The sequence below is a fragment of the Carassius carassius genome, chromosome 44 (genome assembly GCF_963082965.1).
Source record: "Carassius carassius chromosome 44, fCarCar2.1, whole genome shotgun sequence".
NCBI lineage: Eukaryota > Metazoa > Chordata > Actinopteri > Cypriniformes > Cyprinidae > Carassius > Carassius carassius.
The window spans coordinates 4,501,303-4,522,285 of record NC_081798.1 but is presented as its reverse complement, the minus strand read 5'-3'; the positions used below and the strand labels follow the sequence as shown (position 1 = coordinate 4,522,285).

The 20,983-nt window shown below is 36.0% G+C and overlaps 2 protein-coding genes across 4 annotated transcripts in view; one reads left to right on the top strand and one right to left on the bottom strand.

Annotated features, from left to right (window-relative positions):
- Positions 1–14,607, bottom strand: part of LOC132126048 (neuroligin-1-like) — a 284,712-nt gene extending 270,105 nt beyond the window's left edge. For all 3 annotated transcript variants that reach the window (XM_059537039.1, XM_059537043.1, XM_059537044.1), the window contains exons 1-2: positions 14,319–14,607; positions 12,856–12,956 (exon numbers count right to left, since the gene is read on the bottom strand). The gene's annotated coding sequence lies outside the window, so the exon portion shown is untranslated. The remainder of the gene's footprint in view (positions 1–12,855; positions 12,957–14,318) is intronic.
- LOC132126049 (spermatogenesis-associated protein 16-like) overlaps positions 4,218–20,983 on the top strand; it is a 47,960-nt gene continuing 31,194 nt past the window's right edge. Inside the window, exons 1-4 of the mRNA XM_059537045.1 lie at positions 4,218–4,278; positions 6,684–7,197; positions 8,360–8,505; positions 18,779–18,868. Coding sequence (XP_059393028.1) covers positions 4,265–4,278; positions 6,684–7,197; positions 8,360–8,505; positions 18,779–18,868 — 764 coding nt within the window. The 5' untranslated portion in view covers positions 4,218–4,264. The remainder of the gene's footprint in view (positions 4,279–6,683; positions 7,198–8,359; positions 8,506–18,778; positions 18,869–20,983) is intronic.

The window sequence follows — 20,983 nt, the reverse complement described above, 5'->3', positions numbered from 1 at the left end:
ACAAATACTTCCAAACTCACTGGTGGACACAGTGGTGACAGCGTCAAGACTTCCCACTTAATCATCAGTGCGTTTCTTAGTAAGAAGCGTTTCAAACCGAGCCTTACTTCAGCCACAAAACAATCTATTTATTCATGTTTTTTTTTTCTTTTTTTGACTCCCCAGCACTGCCTTGCTATTCCATTTTCACTTTGAACCAGCAAAGAGTAAACAGGCTCTCAAGGTTCCGGAAATAATCTGGATTAATATGGATGAGACATCTCATTAACAGCAAAAGATGGGGGGAACATTAAAGCGGTCTGTAAAAACAGTGGTGCAATATCTCTTCCTTAAAGTGTGGTATATGACAGCATGACCGCTTTGTAATTGAAGCCTCTCTGAGAAATCCTGAAGGTTCTTATAAATACAAAGAAACAAAAAAATGGAGAAAAGAGAGGGCTGCCCAATTTCTTACAAATGTTCCACTTCAATGTGGTCACATTGAAGCTATTCAAGACGTCCTTTAGTGGCAGACTAATAACTCAGGTCTGTGGTCTTCGTAAATTGTTGACAACACCAAGTGGAAACGCAGTCTGCCGTGAAAAGCACGAGTGGTACATGAGGGATAAATGAATAAGCAGCTATTTATATGCATCAGGGGTGAACAGTTTGTCACCCAGTGCTGATTGTCCAGGCCAGACGCTGAGACAACGTGCACCAATGTCTGTAGTGTTTATTGCAGGAGAACACAATAAATCGAAAAGTGCTGGCTTTGTCTTAGTCTATGTGTGTGTATGATGGATAATGTACACAATTGCAGCAACTCAGACATGTTGGAAAATCAATGCTGGACATCCAAGATATAAACTAAACTCAATTTATACAGCGACAGACAACTTACAGCCTACATTTATCTGTATTGCAACAGTGAAGCAGATCTTAACTGTACATTCTCCAGTCTAAGCAAATAAAGAAAAGTGTCAAGTGTTTACCTAACTGGTGTACAAAGGGTTAATTTTTTTCAGTTAAAGGAGGTCTATTATGCCTTTTTTTTTTACAATATCTCAGGTATTCCCAGAATGTGTCTGTGAAGTTTCAGCTCAAAATACCCAACAGATCAGTTATTATATCATTGTTGTAAATGTCTATTTTGAGTGGAAGCAGAAACATACACTTTAAATGCAAATGAGCTGCTGCCCAACGCCCCCTTTTCCAGCATAGGGCTGTGACTCTACAGCTCATACCGCAGATACTCTGCTAAAAAACATCTGTTTGGTTTTGATTATCATGTCTTTTGTGCTGAAATATTGCGATTTAAACCATATTAGGGTAAACTTCTTATATATGGTTTTCTAAGCGCACATATTCAAATCAAGGGGTGGTAATATTATAATAAGATCCTCTTTCTACGTCGCGGTCACAGTTGCCAAGTCTGCATATTTTATGCGACTTTGGGCTTCTTTTTTTTGTGAAGTCATGTTAAAAGAATTCCAGGGTCGCAGTTTTGGGCTTACAGTATTTTAAAAAATATGGTTGCTTGTTAGGAAAACCTTTGTTTCTTTACATTTATGGTCAATTTATTAACTTTTTTCGATATATTGTTGACACTGCCTGCTCGCAAGGAAAAGCCAATCAGTGCAATAATTAATGTGTTGTAGGGTCATTCGTCATCACACAATGCCCCCCCCCCCCACCTTATTGGAGTAAAATCTTGTTTAACTTGCATGTTAATGTTAGTAGATGTAATTAGACAAACAAGACAATTAATTTAATTTATTTTAATAAAAAAGCCTTATTAGAATGATGCATTCAAACAATAGGTAAATAAAATCATTTGATATACATTTATATTTAGATGATTCGAAGAAATATTAAAATGTATACACACAATATTTTTTTATTGATAATTCTTTATTTTTAAAGAATCATTCGATTCAATGAAATTGTACAAAAGTTGCCAAAACCATTTAGAAAAATGAGCATTTTTAAGATTTCCCTCTTCTTTAGCTATTGACTCTCTTGTCTTTGTTATTGTATGAAAACAGTTTTAATCCTATAAGCACTGGGCCCTGTTCAGTTGAAAAACTTTATGGGATATTTGAGATTTCTTTTAGCACTTCCACTCATATTGTTTTTTTTTTTTCCCACATATGAAGTTCCTTCTAGGTTTATCATTTCTGGCGCATCCGCAGACAGTTTATTTCCCCCCAGACTGTAAAAAACACACACACAAAAGCTGACATTCCAATAGGGACTGCTGTGCTCCTCATAGATTATGAGAGACAAGTATTTTATGGTCAGAAGAAAACATTACCTCATCGTCACCTTACCAACAATTGACATGTTGTTTGAGCGATGCTCATTGTCAAGGTTAATCAAAACGGACAGTCTTATGAAGATTTAAAGCAGCAAAACAAAAGCATAACTGTTCATCTGGCTGCCGAGGGAGAATAGAGATGATTAATGATTAGGAAATGTTATATACAGCTATAAAGTGAGTTCATACCTATCGATGAACAGTTGTAGAGAGACTCAGTGAGCAAAATAGATCACTATTTAACTTTTACTCCAATGGTACATTGTCTAGCTCTTAAGAGAAAGAAATGAAAATCAAACAACTTCAGGCAATCTTATGACACTGACACATTTTTTTCTAAATTAACTGGGTCTGACAGACTAGGGGTTACAACAGCCTAAGAATGGAAAATTACAATTCCCTTCACAACACATCTGTAATTTAGCCTATTTATGCATATTGTCAGATGTTGATGTGAGACAGACTCATGACACTAGTACAATCGAAAAAATATAAGTACTGATTCTTAATACCAATTTGTTTGTTTCCAGTGTTAACTATTAATGTAAGGTAAACAAGTAATAATTAATAAATAAAATTGTCGCCTTTGAGTAATTTTCTCTCCAAACTATAAACAGAGACATATTTCTTAGAGCGAAATTAACTGAAAAGACAAAAGTGGTTAGCTGGTTATCTATTATCCCCAAAATATGACAATATATTACTGTGTATACTGTATATATTAGAGTACTATAAATGAATTTATTATGCAGTGTTTTGTGCGACTGACAGACTATTCTTTGAGACAACACTATGCATCTGTCAGCAAGCTGTCAAGGATGGTAGATAGAGCTGTGTTTACTATACGGAGAAATGCATGAAGCGGAGAGCTATCTACACACATCATAATAACAAGCTTCATTTTAAACATTGCTGCCATCAGTAGTTGGGTAAGAACTGATTCAAATGTTGACACTAGTCATATATCTGACTGTCACTTTGGCTAATTATGTCAACCAATCAAAGCACCGAGTTTATTATGAGTACAACAATTAGGTTACGAAAGTAAAAAAAGAAAAAAAAAATCCCATTTATTTTCTCCACAGGGGAATTGAATTTTAATGATAACATATAAACCTTTTAAAAACACACCTACTGTGAGAAACAAGGTTGTTGATGGTATATGCTTTTTTTTAAGCCATCAGACCACATAAGCATGTTTAGCAGCAAAATCCCTGATGAAAAACTACATTACCCATGATTCTGAAAGAAAAAAAAAACTCCAATCAGAATAATGACACAAACAAATTGTGCCAAAATGACTCCATAGCACAAACAATTAAGCACCGTGAACAATGTAATCAAATCAATATATGTTCTCCAACTATTAAAAAAAAAAAAAGCTTATTTTTAGTATTTTAGTAATTTAGTAATAGATAGTAATTTCCCTCATAAGGCTTCAAAGTTTGTGATGGTTTGGTTCAGGGCTTAGAACTCTGAAAGACTTTTATTCCATTGCTCATTATTTTTTCCGTAAGAGCTGGTGCAGCCATTTGTAAAATTTAATGTGTCTGACTTGCAGCTATTTTTAGCTGTACAAAACAGCTTGTTTTGCTGCTTGATATAGCAAACTGGTGTTTCTTACCATATTATTTTAATGTATTATCTTAATTATGAACACACTGGTTTGTAGTGCAAACATTTTTATAATTTACTGCACTGTTATTCTTATCGTTATTTCCCTACAGTGGCTAATGAACCAGAAGTCTTGCACATTCAAAAAAAAACACAGCTTACTTCCGCATTGAAAAATAAGGTGGATATAAAAAAAAAATAATACCTGCACTAAAAAGTGGGCGGGCACTGTAGCACTCTACAACTGTCAGTCCTGGTGCTCTAATCTGATTGGACAAAACAATTCCACAAGTTGTATGGTGATGTCAGTGATACAATGTTATTCTTTAAGCTTTCAAAAAGACACATTGCACAATGAAAATTCAGAGGTGAGTGCAGCTTGACAAAGCTTTTTTCAACAGAAATATTTTTATATTAGGGAGCAGTCAACATTATTTCCCCCAGTTGAGGCATCATTCAGGATACAGCAATACAGTAGTTACTGTTTAAAAATGATTTCATATATATACACTTGGCTTAATATTTATTTATTGCCACCTAGTGTGCACTACAGTCCCAAATCCATATCTAGTGCCCACATCTGCACTATAACAAGTATTCTTATGACCTACGGCTCAGACTACAGGAGTTTTTAAATCCTATGAAATCTGGTTTTGCATCACGCACAGATTGTCTTCTTTCAAATCTCATACATGATTTGAAAATCATGGAGCATCACACAGTACAACATATTAAGATGATCATGCCAGAGGAAGCCCCTCATGTGACATAATGGATAATGAAATGCATATAGTCTGTTCTTCAGCAAAGGTGAGATTGAATGGCCAATTTTAATATCTGTTAATAGTAGTATGCTAGCTAACAGTAAAAACTGTTTACCATTGCTTAGCAACACCATCAGCGCTAGGCTCTGGCTGCTTTTTACTCTCACCCAGTAAGTTCAAAACTGAGGTGATATCTGCTCAGCTTTTTACTTTGTCCGTACCAAGTGTGGCCCACACATCCTGAAAAGTGAAGCCAAAACATTTTGATCATCATTGAGTGGCTGGCTGCAGTATAAACCCTGTCCTTTCCATGTAAACAAAAGGGACGTAAGCCAAACGTAAAAAAAAAAAATTGTTTCCATCTTTTAAGGTATTTCTTAACACTTTTGATGTGTTCAAGTGTTTGTTTTTCTAAAAAGCTTGCTTTTAGTTAGTTATTTCATGCTTAAAAAAATGGGGTTTGGTGTCATGATCGTGAGCTTGCAAACTTATCACGATATCGTGACTCCAGCTAATGAGAACTGTGCAAGCTCTGGTTCCAAATGATTACAGTGACCATACATGGGAAATTTTGGCTTCACTTTCCTACATTTAAACGAAACAAAAGGCGCATTGTCCATTAACCATTATATTTCATTTGATATTATCAGGTGTGTCTGCGAGCACACTGGAAGAATGAAGATTACATCTGAAAATGCCTTACATTAGATTATCTGGGGTTGAACATTGTAACAACCAAGGTCCTACATAAGATTTTATAATTTTTTTCAGGGATAAATTGGCCTAAAACTCTTGTAGTCTCAGCCAGCCTGCTTTAAAACATATTTATATGGACAAAAACACTCTTTCACCCACCAAGGTAGTAACACACACACATAAAGATGGCAGAATTTGCAGTCTACTCTTAAAGCAGGACCTCGGCCCATTGCCAACAGGTGTATACGTCACAGTGACCTTTTCCTAAGCACATCTCAAGAGCGGCAGTGAATCAGCACCCCGGTCCTCTACATTATTTAAGTGACTTTTCTAACAGTACACTAACAGCAGCGCTCTTACTGAAGAATAATAGCAGCGAATGTATTAAAGTTTCAGCCTGCTTAGAGAATTGAGAACATGTCTGAACTCTGTCTTTAAGAGGAGAGCAGGCCTTCATTGGGATGTAAAATGCATTTATTTCCTGGGCTGTTTAAATTCATGGGGAATAACCCACATAGGAATGGGATAGTCTGCAGTTGGGGTAGATTGTAAATTGCTTATCCATTATTACCAATTCTGAAAGTCCAGTGAAGAAACACGTCTATCTAGCACGTTTCAAATAAAAACCATTAAAAAACAACAACTGAAGAGCAGTGCGATGGAATGGAAAAAAAAAAGTTCTGTGCAAATGGTCCCTAAAAAAAGTATTGCATTAAAGGAATAGTCCACCCACATGTTTAAATTTGATGGAAACTAACTCACCCTTGTACTATCCGAGATGTCGTTTTTTTTTTCTTAATCTGAGCATTTGAACTTTAGTATTACATCTCACCAATGGCTCATCTGCAGTGAATAGGTGCCATCAAAATGAGAGTTCAAACAGCTAATAAAAACATCACAATAATCCACACTGGACAATATTCCAGTCCAGCTTGAAGCAATAAACTGCATCTTTCTAAGAAACCCAACAAGATGTTTTTTTTTTCTTTTTTCAAACCATTGTTTCCAGCTAAAATACGAGTCCTCCATCCATAATATTGTTTTCTTCAGTGAAAAGGTCATCTCATCTGAATCAGGAGAGAAATATGCTCAGGTCATGCACCATTTACAATTGCAGTCCAAAATAGCTCACCACAACAAACATGTGGGTAGATTTTGATGCAAGAGACAACATGGATGGACTTTTTTTTACTGGAGGAAGCATTGGAATGGATTATGGACTCTTTTTTTAATGGATTATTATTATTATTATTATTATTATTTTGTTAAAACATCTTGGATGAACTATGCCTTTAATTTTAAATGCCTTTCAGAAACATTGCCAACTCGAATAGAAGCCTGGAACTCCATGGACCAGAGCAGATGGTTTTCCCCGAATACACAGAGCATCCAACAGTCCAGAGAAATCAGCCTGAGGAAAAAGGACAAAACAAGAGAAAAAGGAAAAAGACGGACAGCAGTGCCCCAAAGAGGAGCAAGAAGAATGACACTCAGAGAAAAGATGGATCGCTGGACGACTGTGCAGGAGCAAATAATGAACGAAGCCCCCTTTCTTCGCCCCCTCGCATTTCTCTAAGAGACCTGATGGAGGCTGAGACAAAGTTAGTGTTCGGTGACGAACAGGACATTACCCACAAGTCCCTGGCCTCCACAGCCACACAATTAATGTGTCAAGCGGCTGAAATAGGAGGGCCTCCGAGTGGACCTAATCTCAGCTTTCTGCCTCAAATTGACAAATGGCTCGATGTAGCTTTACAGGACGCCAACTCGTACTACCAACAGAAGAAATATGCCACTGCAGCCAGCCGTTTCACTGCTGCACTAGAGGTACTCAATATTCAAATTATACCACAGACTGCCCTTCCTACAGACCTTTATCTGTGCATTTAATACACTTATGCACTAGATTGTTTTTAAAATGTGCGTGCACATGCACTCTTATGGGGATCTTAAGGTGTTCGAAGTCATTTTATATGCAGTTGCTGTCGGAGCTGTTTGGATCTTCAGGGTGGTTGAAAGAAAAAAAAGAACCCATCCAAGTATAAGACATAAGATTGCTTAAGAAAAAGTAACATTTTAACAAACCCCATGATCTAAGGTATCATTCATAGAGCAAATTAAGTGATTTATGCATTCGTTTCATATTTAATTTTTAATGTTTGAGGCTTGTTCAAATGCCCAACACGAAGCCTGAACAATAGAAATAATATTAATAAAAAAGGTCACCATGGTATTTATAAAAGTATTGTTACACTGCCATCTGATACTATAGTCACTGAGATTTTACTTGGCCGAAAAAAAAAAATATATATATATTATTAATATATATAATTAAGCATGCTCAAAAAAAGTAATTAAAATAGATTAATAAGCTGATTTCTGACTCTGCTGCTCTTCTTAACTACATGTTATTGAAGAGATTTTGAGGCACATCTTGAAGAGCATAACAGTGCTTAAAATCAAAATCTGACGGACTTTGACATGGATCTGTAGATTCTTAAACATGTTTCCTGCATTTCTCTCAGCCGAGATTAATATAATTTAAACGCTTTAATGTCATATGTAATAATGTCATACAATAGATGAGGTCAAATGAGAAAAAGGTCATCAAGAGAATGTTTGTACACACATTGTAAAGAGAACATTTTCCTTTTAATTAAGTGGTATGTTCATAGCTGAGCTGACAGTACATTCAAAAACATTCAGTGCTCAAGGTGAAATTCTTCATATTGTTATGCTTTTTTATTGCATTACTCAGCTTGGGTCATAGAAATGCATCAAGCTAATTATTGTAATATGACAGTGACGTCATGAGTTTGTGGAAACATTTTCATTTATTTCCATTTTCATTCATTTAAGAAAACACTTATTACATTTTATTTGACAATTGATCAACTAGGATATAAGCAGGATTATTTTGGTCAACATTTTTCAGTATCTCAATTAATGGAAGCTACCTTGGATTTCTCCCACCTTTTCTCTCTCTCAGCTATGTTCCAAAGGTGCTGTGTTTGAGAAACCTTTTAATGCTGATTATGAAGACATTTGTAAAGTTGTCAGCTTTGTTGAGTCCAGAATAGTTGCCTGCTATCTCCGAATGAAGAGGCCTAACCCGGCATTGCTGCATTGCTACAGGTAAATCACACGCAGCACATACCCCGAGAATTTTCAGACCCTGGGCCCCTCAAAAATGATGGGTATTTATTGCATAAGATGGATTTGTTGTTGTTTATAACATAATTTAAACAGAAGTACACTGCAGTTCACAAGTTATGTCAAAAAAATTGAAATCGCATCATTTGACCCCTTTAAATTAGTGCCAGATGATCATTTAAATCGCGAGGTAGGCAGAAACAAATATTGAATATTGACCAATAGAATCTTAACAATGGGAAAAACTGATAAATTAGTGCTAATGTGGGCAGGTAATTTAAATAGCGCTGGAATATTGTCTAAACTTGTCTAGAATACTATTAAAGTTCATAGAAGACAAAACTTATGTATTGCTGAAAATAATATAATAAGGTGGGTCTGTAAACTCAAAAATTGCCCTGAGAGTTTCATCTAGGTTCAATCAGCAATGTCTGCAAATGATGCGCAATACTCACTCAAAGCAGATGGATGTTGATTGGTGTATTTGAGTGTAGTGTGACAAGAGTCATTTTTTAAGTGGACAGTTAGAGTAAAGCCTCCTGACCTCCAGTTAACTGTGTCTCCTGTATCCAGTTAGTCATGGCCCTGTGCTGTTCTCCTTTGCTCCTCCATTAGTAGGAGAGAAAGAGAGAGAGTTTGCGGTTTCTCTGAGCTATAACTCATCCTGACGGCAGCGTACCCTTGAAAAGTTCTGAACAGCTTAAGAAATGAAATGAAAGTCTTTGCAGCTCCCTCTACAGACTAGAGGATGAAGGGAACAGGAAAAGAAAGCTAACATACTTGTAGAGATTTATTAATTCCGCATTAAAACTGTAGTTAAAGTCCATGTGAAATGGGTACCGACAGATTGAGAGTCCAAACAGCTGATAAAACACCACAATAATACACAAGTAATCCACATGACTTTACTACATCGATTAACATCTTGTGAAGTGTTTATGAGAAACGAATCCATCATTAAGGTGTTTAATCGTCAATATGGTTTTCTTCTGTTAAAAAAAGTCATCTCAGCTGAATTATGAGAGAAATATGCACAGTGATTACACTGTTTACAAGCTAAAACAGTTCTAAAACAAATATGTTGGTGGATTCTGAGGTTACAACAGAGGGATAGACTTTTTCACTGGAAGAAGAATTATGGATTATGGACTATACAATGGTTTAAAGGTGACCTATTATGCCCTTTTTTACAAGATGAAAAATAAGCCTGTAATTAAGCCAGAGTTTGTATGCGAAGTTTTACCTCAAAATACCACAATGATGATTTTTTTTACAGCTTGTTAAAATAGCCACTTTTAGGGTATGAGCCAAAATGCACAATTTCTGTGTTTGTCCCTTTAATGCAAGTGAAACCATTACAGACTGGTTGTTTTCACACACTGCAGCCACACAACAGTGTTCAAACTCATTTTTGCATAAGATGGATTTGTTTCTCACAACATTTTCTCCAGAGGAAGCACTGCTATGCATAGAGAAATCAACAGTTTGAAGTCAAAAACAGCTTTAAAATGGATTTTAAATCCATCAGCAGCATCTTGTGTACTTGTAAATTATTTTGATGCATTATCAGCTGGATTTGAACTCTCATTCTGATGGCACCCATTCACTGCAGAGGATCCATTGATGAGCAAGTGGTGTAATTTGTTCAGAACTCATCTTGGATGGCCTGAGGGGACATTTTCAGTAAATTTTAATTTTGGGGTGAACCATTCCTTTCAAAAATTAATTTGATTATTATTATTAGTTAAATGCTTAACCAACCTTTATTATCATCTGATTTTGTAAAGAGGCTGGCATTTGGTAACTCATGCCTGCTGAAACACAGAGGCCATGCAATAAAAATAGAAAACATGCTATAACATGTAACGTCTGCAGATCTTGTCAGCTCGTGTCCCATCTGTCAGTGTTGTTGCTAGCAGTGTGCTACTTAATATTGAAAAAACATACTGTAAAAGTGTGAAAATATATAAATATAGAAAACGCATTTCTGTGAGAGTGCCCTGGGAATATTAAAAATAATCCTGACATTCAAAACAGTCTGAAAATCATACGCTGAGAAGCTAGGGAGGAAAATCTTACATAAAGGAAAATAATACATATGTTCTGCAGATAGGCCTATATATATATATAGATTATTATAGACTGTTTGGAAGGAAATGAGTTGAGGTAGGAAATATATGTTTAACAAAAGGAGATGGGTTGTCATGGCAACATCATGAACCATATGTAATGCAACTGCAATTCTGTGACTGAAATCAGGTTCTCTAAAAGTCGGTCCACACTACACTATATCAAAAGCAGACTCCCTGAAAGCCAATTGGAGAGCAGTTTAAATTGTAAAGGGAAATGCAATTTTGGATGAAACAACAACAAAATAAACATGGGAACATAATTTGGCTAACCTTGTTCCTTTCCTTTTATGCTTCAGAGGCTAGACATATAACATATTTAAAAATATTTCAAATTAATATTTGAATGATTTCTGAAGGATAATAGCTGCTGTAAGTATACTCATAAAAAAACATTTTAAAAATAAAACTGTCATTACTGTCCTTCTCATATAAATGCTAATAGTGGGCATAAGAAACTTCTTAAAAAATAATAATAAATCAACTCCTAACTTTTGTTAGGTAGTGTAGCTAAATCTTCTCTAGGCCACAGAAAAGGAAATAATAATAACTAGTGCTGTCAAATGATTAATCGCGATTAATCACATCCAAAATAAAAGTTTTTGTTCACATAATGTGTGTGTGTGTACGGTGTATATTTATTATATGTAAATAAAAATACATAATTGTATATACTTGTTATGTTTATATAATAAATATATTTATATAAAGAATAAATGTAAATGTTTTCAATATATATATATATATATATATATATATATATATATATATATATATATATCCACCTTTTTCCTGACGTAAAAATGGGCGCCGCCATTTGTAAATTCTATGAGTCTAGCTTCCAGTCTAATTTGTGTCCAGCTATTATTAGATGTACAAAACAGTTTGTTTTGCTGCTTGATATTGACAATTGATGTGCCCTATCATATTATTTTAATCGGTTATCTTAATAAGAACACACTGGTTTGTACTGCAAACTGCAAACATCTGTACAGAGTTCTGAAACATTATAATTCCACCATCCAGCTGCTCATCAAAAGCCAATACTGTGACATTTCTGTTCCTGCACACATACAAACACTCCTTCGCTGTCAGCACAGATGCTTTAGAAATACAAATAAACGTCTCTCGCACACCTGAATGGTTGAAGACAGGTGCATTGAATACATGACATAATATTTAGAAATAAAAACCATGCATACATCTACAGCTTGCAAAATGATCTGATGTTTTTAAAACAGTACATCTGTGATTTAGCCATGTAACCCTTGTCAGCCATCTACTAAGGCTCTAAAGGGCTTGTACTCATGTAATCTACAAAGATAACTGGTTTGTAAGGAAGATCATGATTAGGCTTATCTTGGCCATATTTCAGCTATCATAGACATCGTATCCAATCAGATTGATTAATTAATCCAATCAGATTGATTGATTATAAATGTAGAATAGAGATGAGCAGTGACACAAAGTTGATGATAAAAACCAAACCAAAGGTATGCCTTATTCTCCATCTTACAACTATTACATGCATTTGTATTTGCTTCTTTGCGTCTCATTCATTTAAAGGCATAGTGCTTATGAAAATTGATGTGATGCACCACTGAACATGCACTGAAAGGACCTCAACTAAGCTTGATTTTTCATACAGTATGTACAGTACAGCGCTAAGTCAGCATTCTCTGCCCTGAACAGCATCAAATCTAGTTCAAGCTCCATTTAGGCCCATGTTGAAAATATACAAAGCAAGAAAATGCTGCATTTTTTCCTTATACAGGCTGATATTGCCAAAAAAAAAATGTTTTTCCATTTACGTCTCTTTTTTGTTGACTGTAAAAATAAAAGATAGATATGCAGTATGTTAATACAATATAATGTAAAAATACAAAATAAAAAAATTAATTAAACCAATACAAAAAAAAAAAAAAGTGTGTTACTTTAAAAGCAAGCAAATGTTAAATTAAATATCCCTGAATTTATTTTTTTTATTTTTTTACATATTTTACAACCAGCCCCATTGCATTACATTCTGATAATTTGGCCATATGAATAACGCAGAGGAATGTTTTTTCCAAAATGGATCCAGTGAGGAGTAGGCGAGCTGATGCTCTAAATACGGCTAGCATACTTTAAAATCCTTTATGGATTACTCCTTGGCTTGTGCATTTATCTTCCTGTTTCAGTGAAGAAAATAAGGAGAGAATACCTTGGATGTCAATTGTTATCTCTCCATTCTCCTCGTAGGAACCCGCTTTGAGCGCTATGAGAATATGGGTGGAATCCCATCAAAGACAGCTTTGTTGATTCCTGTCGAACAGATTTTGTATATATTAGCTCCGTGCACGATGAGCAGGAGCACAACAACACAATTCAGATAAAAATACAAAGGTAGCTGCTTTTGTATTCCGTGTGATGACAATACCTTCAGAGCGTTTAAAGTTGTAGGGCTCAGTGTCTCTTCCTGTCATGTACTCAGGTTGGAGGTGCCATTTTCAAATAATGCTCGCTCTTTAGTCTGTCGCTGTGCGGAACTAAGTTTGTGATCTACAAATAATTATTGTCAGGCTTCTTGAACAACCCCTTAAAGGATACTAAGCTAAAGGCAGACAGAAAGACATCAAACTGCTTCCTCTCATGACAGATTAGACATTTCAAACTCAAGCCTCAGAGTCTTTTTTTAACGGTCAATATTGCCGATGCTAATAATAAAGCCAAAACTAGCCTATATTCTATACGTTTGTCACAATTTTTTAGAATATGTTCACGTGTATGAATGGACACCTGACCCACATGAATAAAACACCTTTTCATGCAATAATGTCAGCAAACAATGGAGGTACTGCTATCAAGATTAATATATGAAGGGCATAGTCAAATTGCAAATTAATTGTAAAAGAACAAAAGTGGTTGCAGTTAATAGCCTGCAGGAGTAACTAATTTAACAATTGTAATAAATTATAAAATGGGTATTGGGAGCAAGCCATTAAGAATTATTATATACTGTATACATATATTGTTCTTTATATGTTGAGGTGTGCAGCATTTACAGTATATTTAAATGGCAATTCATCGACACAGAATGTAATCCAAATCCCAAACTTTAGGTATAAAAAGGTATTATCGAACTCTAGAAATGGGTTTCTTATAAAGCATATAGTGATCACAATAATTATTTACATGGCCAACATTCACATTTTAATTACAATCATAAAAATATTATATTTTGTCTAAATAAACAAAATACGCTTAACTAAAATGAATCATTTTAAATGTTATACGTGAATCACATTATCATGTAAAATTTGAAAATTTTATTTTTATTATAAAATATATATAAATAATAACCAGTATCATACCAATACATAGCTCATCTTTAATTTATAAGGTCAATCCATTTACATGATGTTTATATAATTACAATTACCAAATCTTAATTTATATAAGAATGCAAATTTTTGTGCAATCAGTGTCACAAAAGAGGGGGAGGGGAGATGATTTAGGCCAAATTCAACATACTCAGTTTGAATATACTACTTAATGCAAACTCAAATTTAGTGTTTTAATTTTAGAAAAGCCCCCAAAAAGTCAATATCCTCAAATAAATCAAGCTCAAACCATTGACAAAACTCTCTTGAAGAATCAACAAGTAAAGCTTCAACTAAAACTCACTGCAGGAGACAAACGGTGTGTTCCAAACGGAACACATGCACTTCTGCGTGAAAACAATCATGGCCGCCATATTGAAGGGTCGTTTGAAACCGAAGTGCTCAAAACTTAGGCCACTTCAAAAAGCCATTCAGAATGAAGGATTTCGAAGGGTACAGCTTATGGAAACTTCGGGCTACCATGATCCTTTGCGCAGAATCTTTGCATGATGACGGTGCCTCCACGTGGGCACATGAGGATGATGATGATGCAGAAGGGCACTTCAAGAAACAGTTGTTTGGTTTCCTACACCCTACAAAGCTCTCACTTTGAAGGGTAAACCCTTTGAAGGGATTAGGTCATAAGGATGAGCCCTTCTGAATGGAACACAGGGAAACATAAGGATATTAACAGCTAATTAGGTAATAAGCCACAGGTGAATATAATGACAAAGATTATAGAGACACAAACATCCAGAAAAATAAGACTTCAAAATAAATTCATGACCACCAATTTCAAAATAAAAGACAAAAAATGATATGAAAATGAAACAAAGATCCTCTTTCAACTGACACAGTTTTGTCAAAGCAAAAACAATTTTATTACATGCTGCAAATTTCAGTGCGTCAGAGCTACATTTGATCTAATCTGACTTCTGTGCCAACTCACCTCTATCTATATTGTTGTTTCCACTCTTAAAATTCACAGATGGATCACATATAAAAAAATGTATAATGGACATTTCTATTAATTATTAAAATGGCTTTCTGTCATCGCCTCCCGGCCTGGTTGAGGTCAGGAGTGCGGCTGGTGAGGAGGTCTTAAAAACAATGCAGTACTGCTATATTTTTCTACTGTCAAACAGAATGCTGACAAAATAAAAACTTTTCTAATGTTAATATGATATGATAGTTTAGCAATATCATAAAAAAGAGTGCTATTTATTTCCCAAGTATCTGCACAATTGCAAATGTGATGTTAATTTTATACATCTGGGGTGCGTTCTCCGAAACTACCTTAACGCTACGTCGTTCTTAAGTTGTACCTTAAGAAGTACCTTATCGTTAATACGTGGTTTCCGAAACCTTCTTAGTTAAGTATACCTTCTGTAAGTCATGCGTTCGTAAGGTTGGTCTGGAGCGCTCTTAGCTATACCTTATCGCTGCTGACGGTTCATACCGCTAGTGGCCACCACTACACAAAAAGATTTTTTACATCGCAGTTTAATTACACATAGAAAATTTTATATGAACATTTAATATAAAATCTGATTTAGTAATAAAATTACATTTTTACTTTACTTTAAAATTATACACATAAAATACTTAAGTTGTTATAGCCTACACCCAGTGTATGGAAGTGTTTTCATTAATAAAGTTTCCATACACTAATGGTTGTTAGCTTTTTTAATTACTATCCTAAGGCACATCAGCTGGTGAACCATTTGACAGAAAAGGCTTAGGAGTCTATATAAAGAAAGATTAGTTTACACAAACTTTATAGCTATGGCAGCGAGACAGCGAGTACTTGTTTTAAATCAAAGACGGCGGCGTCCGCGGAGCCAGTTAGTGTATGTCAACTACTTTATAAGAGAACATTTTAGTCCACTGACTACCATGTCAGAAGAGACCATTGTAAAACATTTTGCCTGCCACGGGAGCAAATTCTGCAGCTCTTGCATCTTGTTGGCCCAGATTTGTCAAGACAAACTCGACGGAGCTACCCCCTCAGCCCCGAAATTCAGCTGCTGGCGGCTCTTCGTTGTTATGCCGTGGTGGAGTTTTCTGGAGGTTGTTGGGGATGGATATGGGCTGAGTAAGACCTCAGTGTGGCTGGGCGATCTCTTTTTGCGGACTTTTTTCCCCGACATAGTGAATGTCGGTATGTCTCTCATGTTTGCGCTTTTTATTGAGGAAATCATCCAATTACACAAATGAGCGATTTACGCCAATAATGTGATACGGCTGGTGGATAATCAGCATACGTTGTGGAGAACATTAACACACTTATGGCCGTGAGGGTTTGGGATTGTACACTTGCTAAATTATAAACACATACTCGTATTTATTTCTGCATGTACTTATTTCAATAAGCCCCAATAAATGCAGTTTGTACTATTTCTAAAACGCTTCTTTATAAAGAACATTGTTTTCTCAATACTTTACCTTTACCGCTGTGAAGGAAAGAGCGCACAATCGATCATCGAGGCGTTGATATCAACTTATTCAGCACCTCCACCATGGACAGCAACTGCTAAGGTCGAACTTAAGAAGGTTTACCTTAAGCAACATCCTAAGGTATAGTTCGGAGAACACACGTAGCAAAGGTATACCTGTAGTTAAGGTGTACCTTTTGAGTATTCGTAGCGCGCTAAGAGACAACGTTATCGGAGAACGCACCCCTGTTCTTTAAACAAGAAGTAAAATATTTTACAATATTTCACAATATTGTGAGTATAGTCTGTTTTTGTTCAATTTTGCCAAAGAAAATATTTTCAGACAAAACCCCAACAGAACTGTTGTGCATTTCCCAGCAACACACAGCGCTGTTTTGTTAATGAAAAAATTCACATTTTCAAATCAAGTGAGTCAGTGATTCAATGACTCATTCATGAGGACAGTCAGGCCCTGTTCCAAATGGTGCACTTCATGTGCACTCGCAGACTTACAATAGTCTGCTTGTGTCAATTAAATCCACGAGACCATAGGATGCCGCAGTTGTCCCATTTGCCATTTTAGCTTTCAGCAGGGTGCTCGCAAGCACCTTTGCGGCCCTTGAAGCACAATCCTACCCAACAGTCGAGCAGCTTTATGTCATTAAAGTGTGGACTTAGAGGAAGACCGCAAGGGTTTAGGGAGCAATTTAGGACAGGACCTCACTTGCTTCATTTGTGAATGAACCAAAAATGTGAATGATTAGTTTGAACTAATGAGTGACAGAACAACTCACTCAAATCATTGCCACCACCTACTCACACTTTTAGTTTCATGTTGATAAACTAATCATTTAATCTTTTAAATTTTAATTTTCATTAAAAAAAATGCCCATTTAAAACAACATAGCAGGTCTAATTGTTGAACATTCTGTATAAATATACCTAATATACCACTTCAGAAGTAGATGTTATGGTAAACCAATCAGTTTTTTTTTCTCAATATTATTCAATACCTTTTTTTTTCAATTAACACAATAATGACTTTAAGTTATCATTTGGGATGGGGGGGCAATTTCTCAGCCCAAATTGATTGTGATTCAGATTAATCAGCATATTATGTAATAATTAAGATTAATTGACAGCACTAATTTTAATCTATTAAAATGGTTTAAAATTAACTAAAAAGCCCTTTCCTAAGAGACAACCTCTTCCAATCTATATACTGCCAGATGGCCCCTTCTTATCTAAATTGCCATTTCTTGGCCAGAATATGTTGCAGTCATGAAGTCAATTACTGGCTTAACTGTGGTTTTTAAGTGTCATTTTCTGACATTTGGATAGTCATAGAGTAGGAAGAAAAAGAAAATCCAAAGTTTTCACAGGTTAATGGGGCACTAGTTTAATAACTGTGAGGTTTCAGCTCTGTAAATTATTAAGAAAGTAGATAACAGAGAGGAAGTGCTGCCCAGAGAATGAGTAAGGCCTATTTTTTTAACACTCTGTCTCTGTCTGGAGGAAGCGCAGCGGCGATTCATCTGCCTCGTCAAACGTATGGCGCCGGCTCCTCAATTACCAGTGACCTCGGCTGTAACTAGCACATGTAAAGCACAAGGAACACGCAGTTAATTTCACCAAGCATTAAAAAGCTGAGCGAAAGAGCGTGTGTGTGCCAAGTAACACCCCGCATGTTGCGACAAGCGATGACGGAATGGCAATTAATGAAGCTTCAAAGTTGGCTATGATCGCTGGCAGGCAGCTGTGTTTTTTTTATTTTTTTATAAGAGGTGTCACTGATTCACTGAGGTCTCTACACCTGTCTTCCTGTCTCTCACTGGCACCCCTGTCGGGGATCTCTCAGAATTTAATGAATAGTGAGGAGACACCGTTTGTTTGTTTCCTATACGGTAAATGGCTGATCAGACCGAGAAGCGTTTAGGAGACGTATGTTTTTGGTGGTTGTTTGCGGTTGCATTCCTGATTGATTGACATCGCTGTTGTTGCTACATGCATTTTTCGACATGATGCTAATCAAACTTCAAACTCCACTCTTGCTGATTGATGCATATTATATTACTTTATTTCTAAATTCTGTTTCATCGTTATTCAGAATACCCCATCCATCTCATGCAATTTAAATGACTTAAAAAAGGAATATCAATCTGATTTTTTTTACACTAATAGACATCAGTGTCTTCAATTTTTTATTTATTTTTATTTTTTTATTAATCCCATTATGGGCCATGATTGATCTCTCTCATGTAGTCTGGTTGCAAATTGTTCCAAGAAACATGATTTTACATTTTCCCATCTCTCTCCTCTCGATTTGCAGGAGCATCCAGCTAAACCCCATCTGTTTTCAGAACCACCTTCAACAAGCCATGGTGTATCGACTGCTAGGAAACCCCTGTGAGGCAGCGAGGTAAAATTGGCATTAATGGAGGGCTCAGAAAGGGTCTTTTCTTCGAAATGAAGACAGATTCAGTAGGAGAAAAGCTCCCAGTCATTTAGACAAACCCCGCAAACTCATGTCTGCCCAGTGGTTCGTTACATCTCCCTCTGTTCTGTCGGCCTGTGCTGGAAAAATATGTTCTTGGCAATACATAAATACTGGCAGTTGGAAGAAGACAATTAGAGCTACGGTTACATCCACTCCCGCCACTGCTGACTGACATCTTTCCCTTGTTGCCTCCGCGTTTCTAATGTTCCATATGTGTTTTAATGATACGGCTCCCAAATGCCTATGTTCCACCATTGGTCTTTTAGAGATGACAGCTACCATTAGTTATTGGACAGTGTTGGAATAAATCATTTAGAGGCATCAGTTGCGCCAAATGCCATGGCCAACTGGTGGCTGCGGGGGCCATTTATCGCGAGAAAGTCATATTCTGTTTGATGATTATCAAGCCACATTAACCCAGTTGAAATAGATTAGAGCAAGAAATGGGTACTTTGGTCTCTTTCTCGCACTTGTTCTTGCTTTCCTCCCCCTCTCACATTTGAGTTTCTGCAAGCAGAAATAGATCAACTCCGCCACCGTGCCTTCAAATTTAGTGCCACTGCCCCAGTGGGGGAAGAGATGTTTTCTGGTAACATTTGGTGTACTGTATGTCGCACTTGTACTGATCTGATTCACTTTTTATGCTCTTTCTTTGTAGTAGGTGTGTATTCGGTCTGGCTAGCTTTGCTTACAGTTGTTAGTTCAATTAAGAAAGATTGTTCTTACTTTGAGTGGGCCCCAAAAAGTATTTGAACAACTATTATTTAACTTTATTTATTATATTATAAAAAAAGAGTACTGTATATTGAATATATTCTTTTATTTTAAATAACTCTAAATATCGGTTCTATTTTAAAGTATTTAAAAATATAATTTATTTTTGTGATGGCAAAGCTGACTTTTTAATCGTTACTCCAGTCTAGGATTTTAGAGGAATAGAAAGTTAAAAAGAGCATTTCTTTCAAGACAAAATAAAAAAAAATGTAAACTTACATAAAACACACACACACACACACACTTTTTACTTTATATATTACAGTGGCCGAGAGAGCTCAACACGCTGCAACTTAAGAAAACACATGCAACTTGAAAAAACATCAGCAAATGAAGAAAACATCTTCATCAGTTTGACAACACAAGTGTTGCAAATCATCACAACACATGCATATAACGAAACGCGCTGCAAATCCTCACAACACATGCATATAACGAACTGCGCTGCAAATCCTCACAACACATGCATATAACGAAACTTGCTGCAAATCATTCACAACACATGCATATAACGAAATGCGCTGCAAATCCTCACAACACATGCATATAACGAAACACGCTGCAAATCATCACAACACATGCATATAACAAAACGCACAGCAAATCATCACAACACATGCATATAACGAAACGCGCTGCAAATCCTCACAACACATGCATATAACGAAACGCGCTGCAAATCATCACAACACATGCATATAACGAAACGCGCTGCAAATCATCACGACACATGCATATAACGAAACGCTCTGCAAATCATCACAACACATGCATATAACGAAACGCGCTGCAAATCATCACAACACATGCATATAACGAAACGCGATGCAAATCATCACAACACATGCATATAACGAAACGCGATGCAAATCATCACAACACATGCATATAATGAAACACGCTGCAAATCATCACAACACATGCATATAACGAAACGCACTGCAAATCATCACAATATACATGCATATAACGAAACGCGCTACAAATCATTACAACACATGCATAAAACGAAACGCGCTGCAAATCATCACAACACATGCATATAACGAAATGCGCTGCAAATACTTCACAACACATGCAAATTAAGAAACACTGCAAATCCTCACAGCACATGCACATTAAGAAACAATTAATGAAACATTGCAAATTTATTTTCATTAACCTTGAAATTATATTTAGCTGAGGTTATTAAAGTTAGCCATCTTAAGTAACGTTTTACATTTAATCATGTAATTATTCAGCTTATTTAGGCTAATAATATCC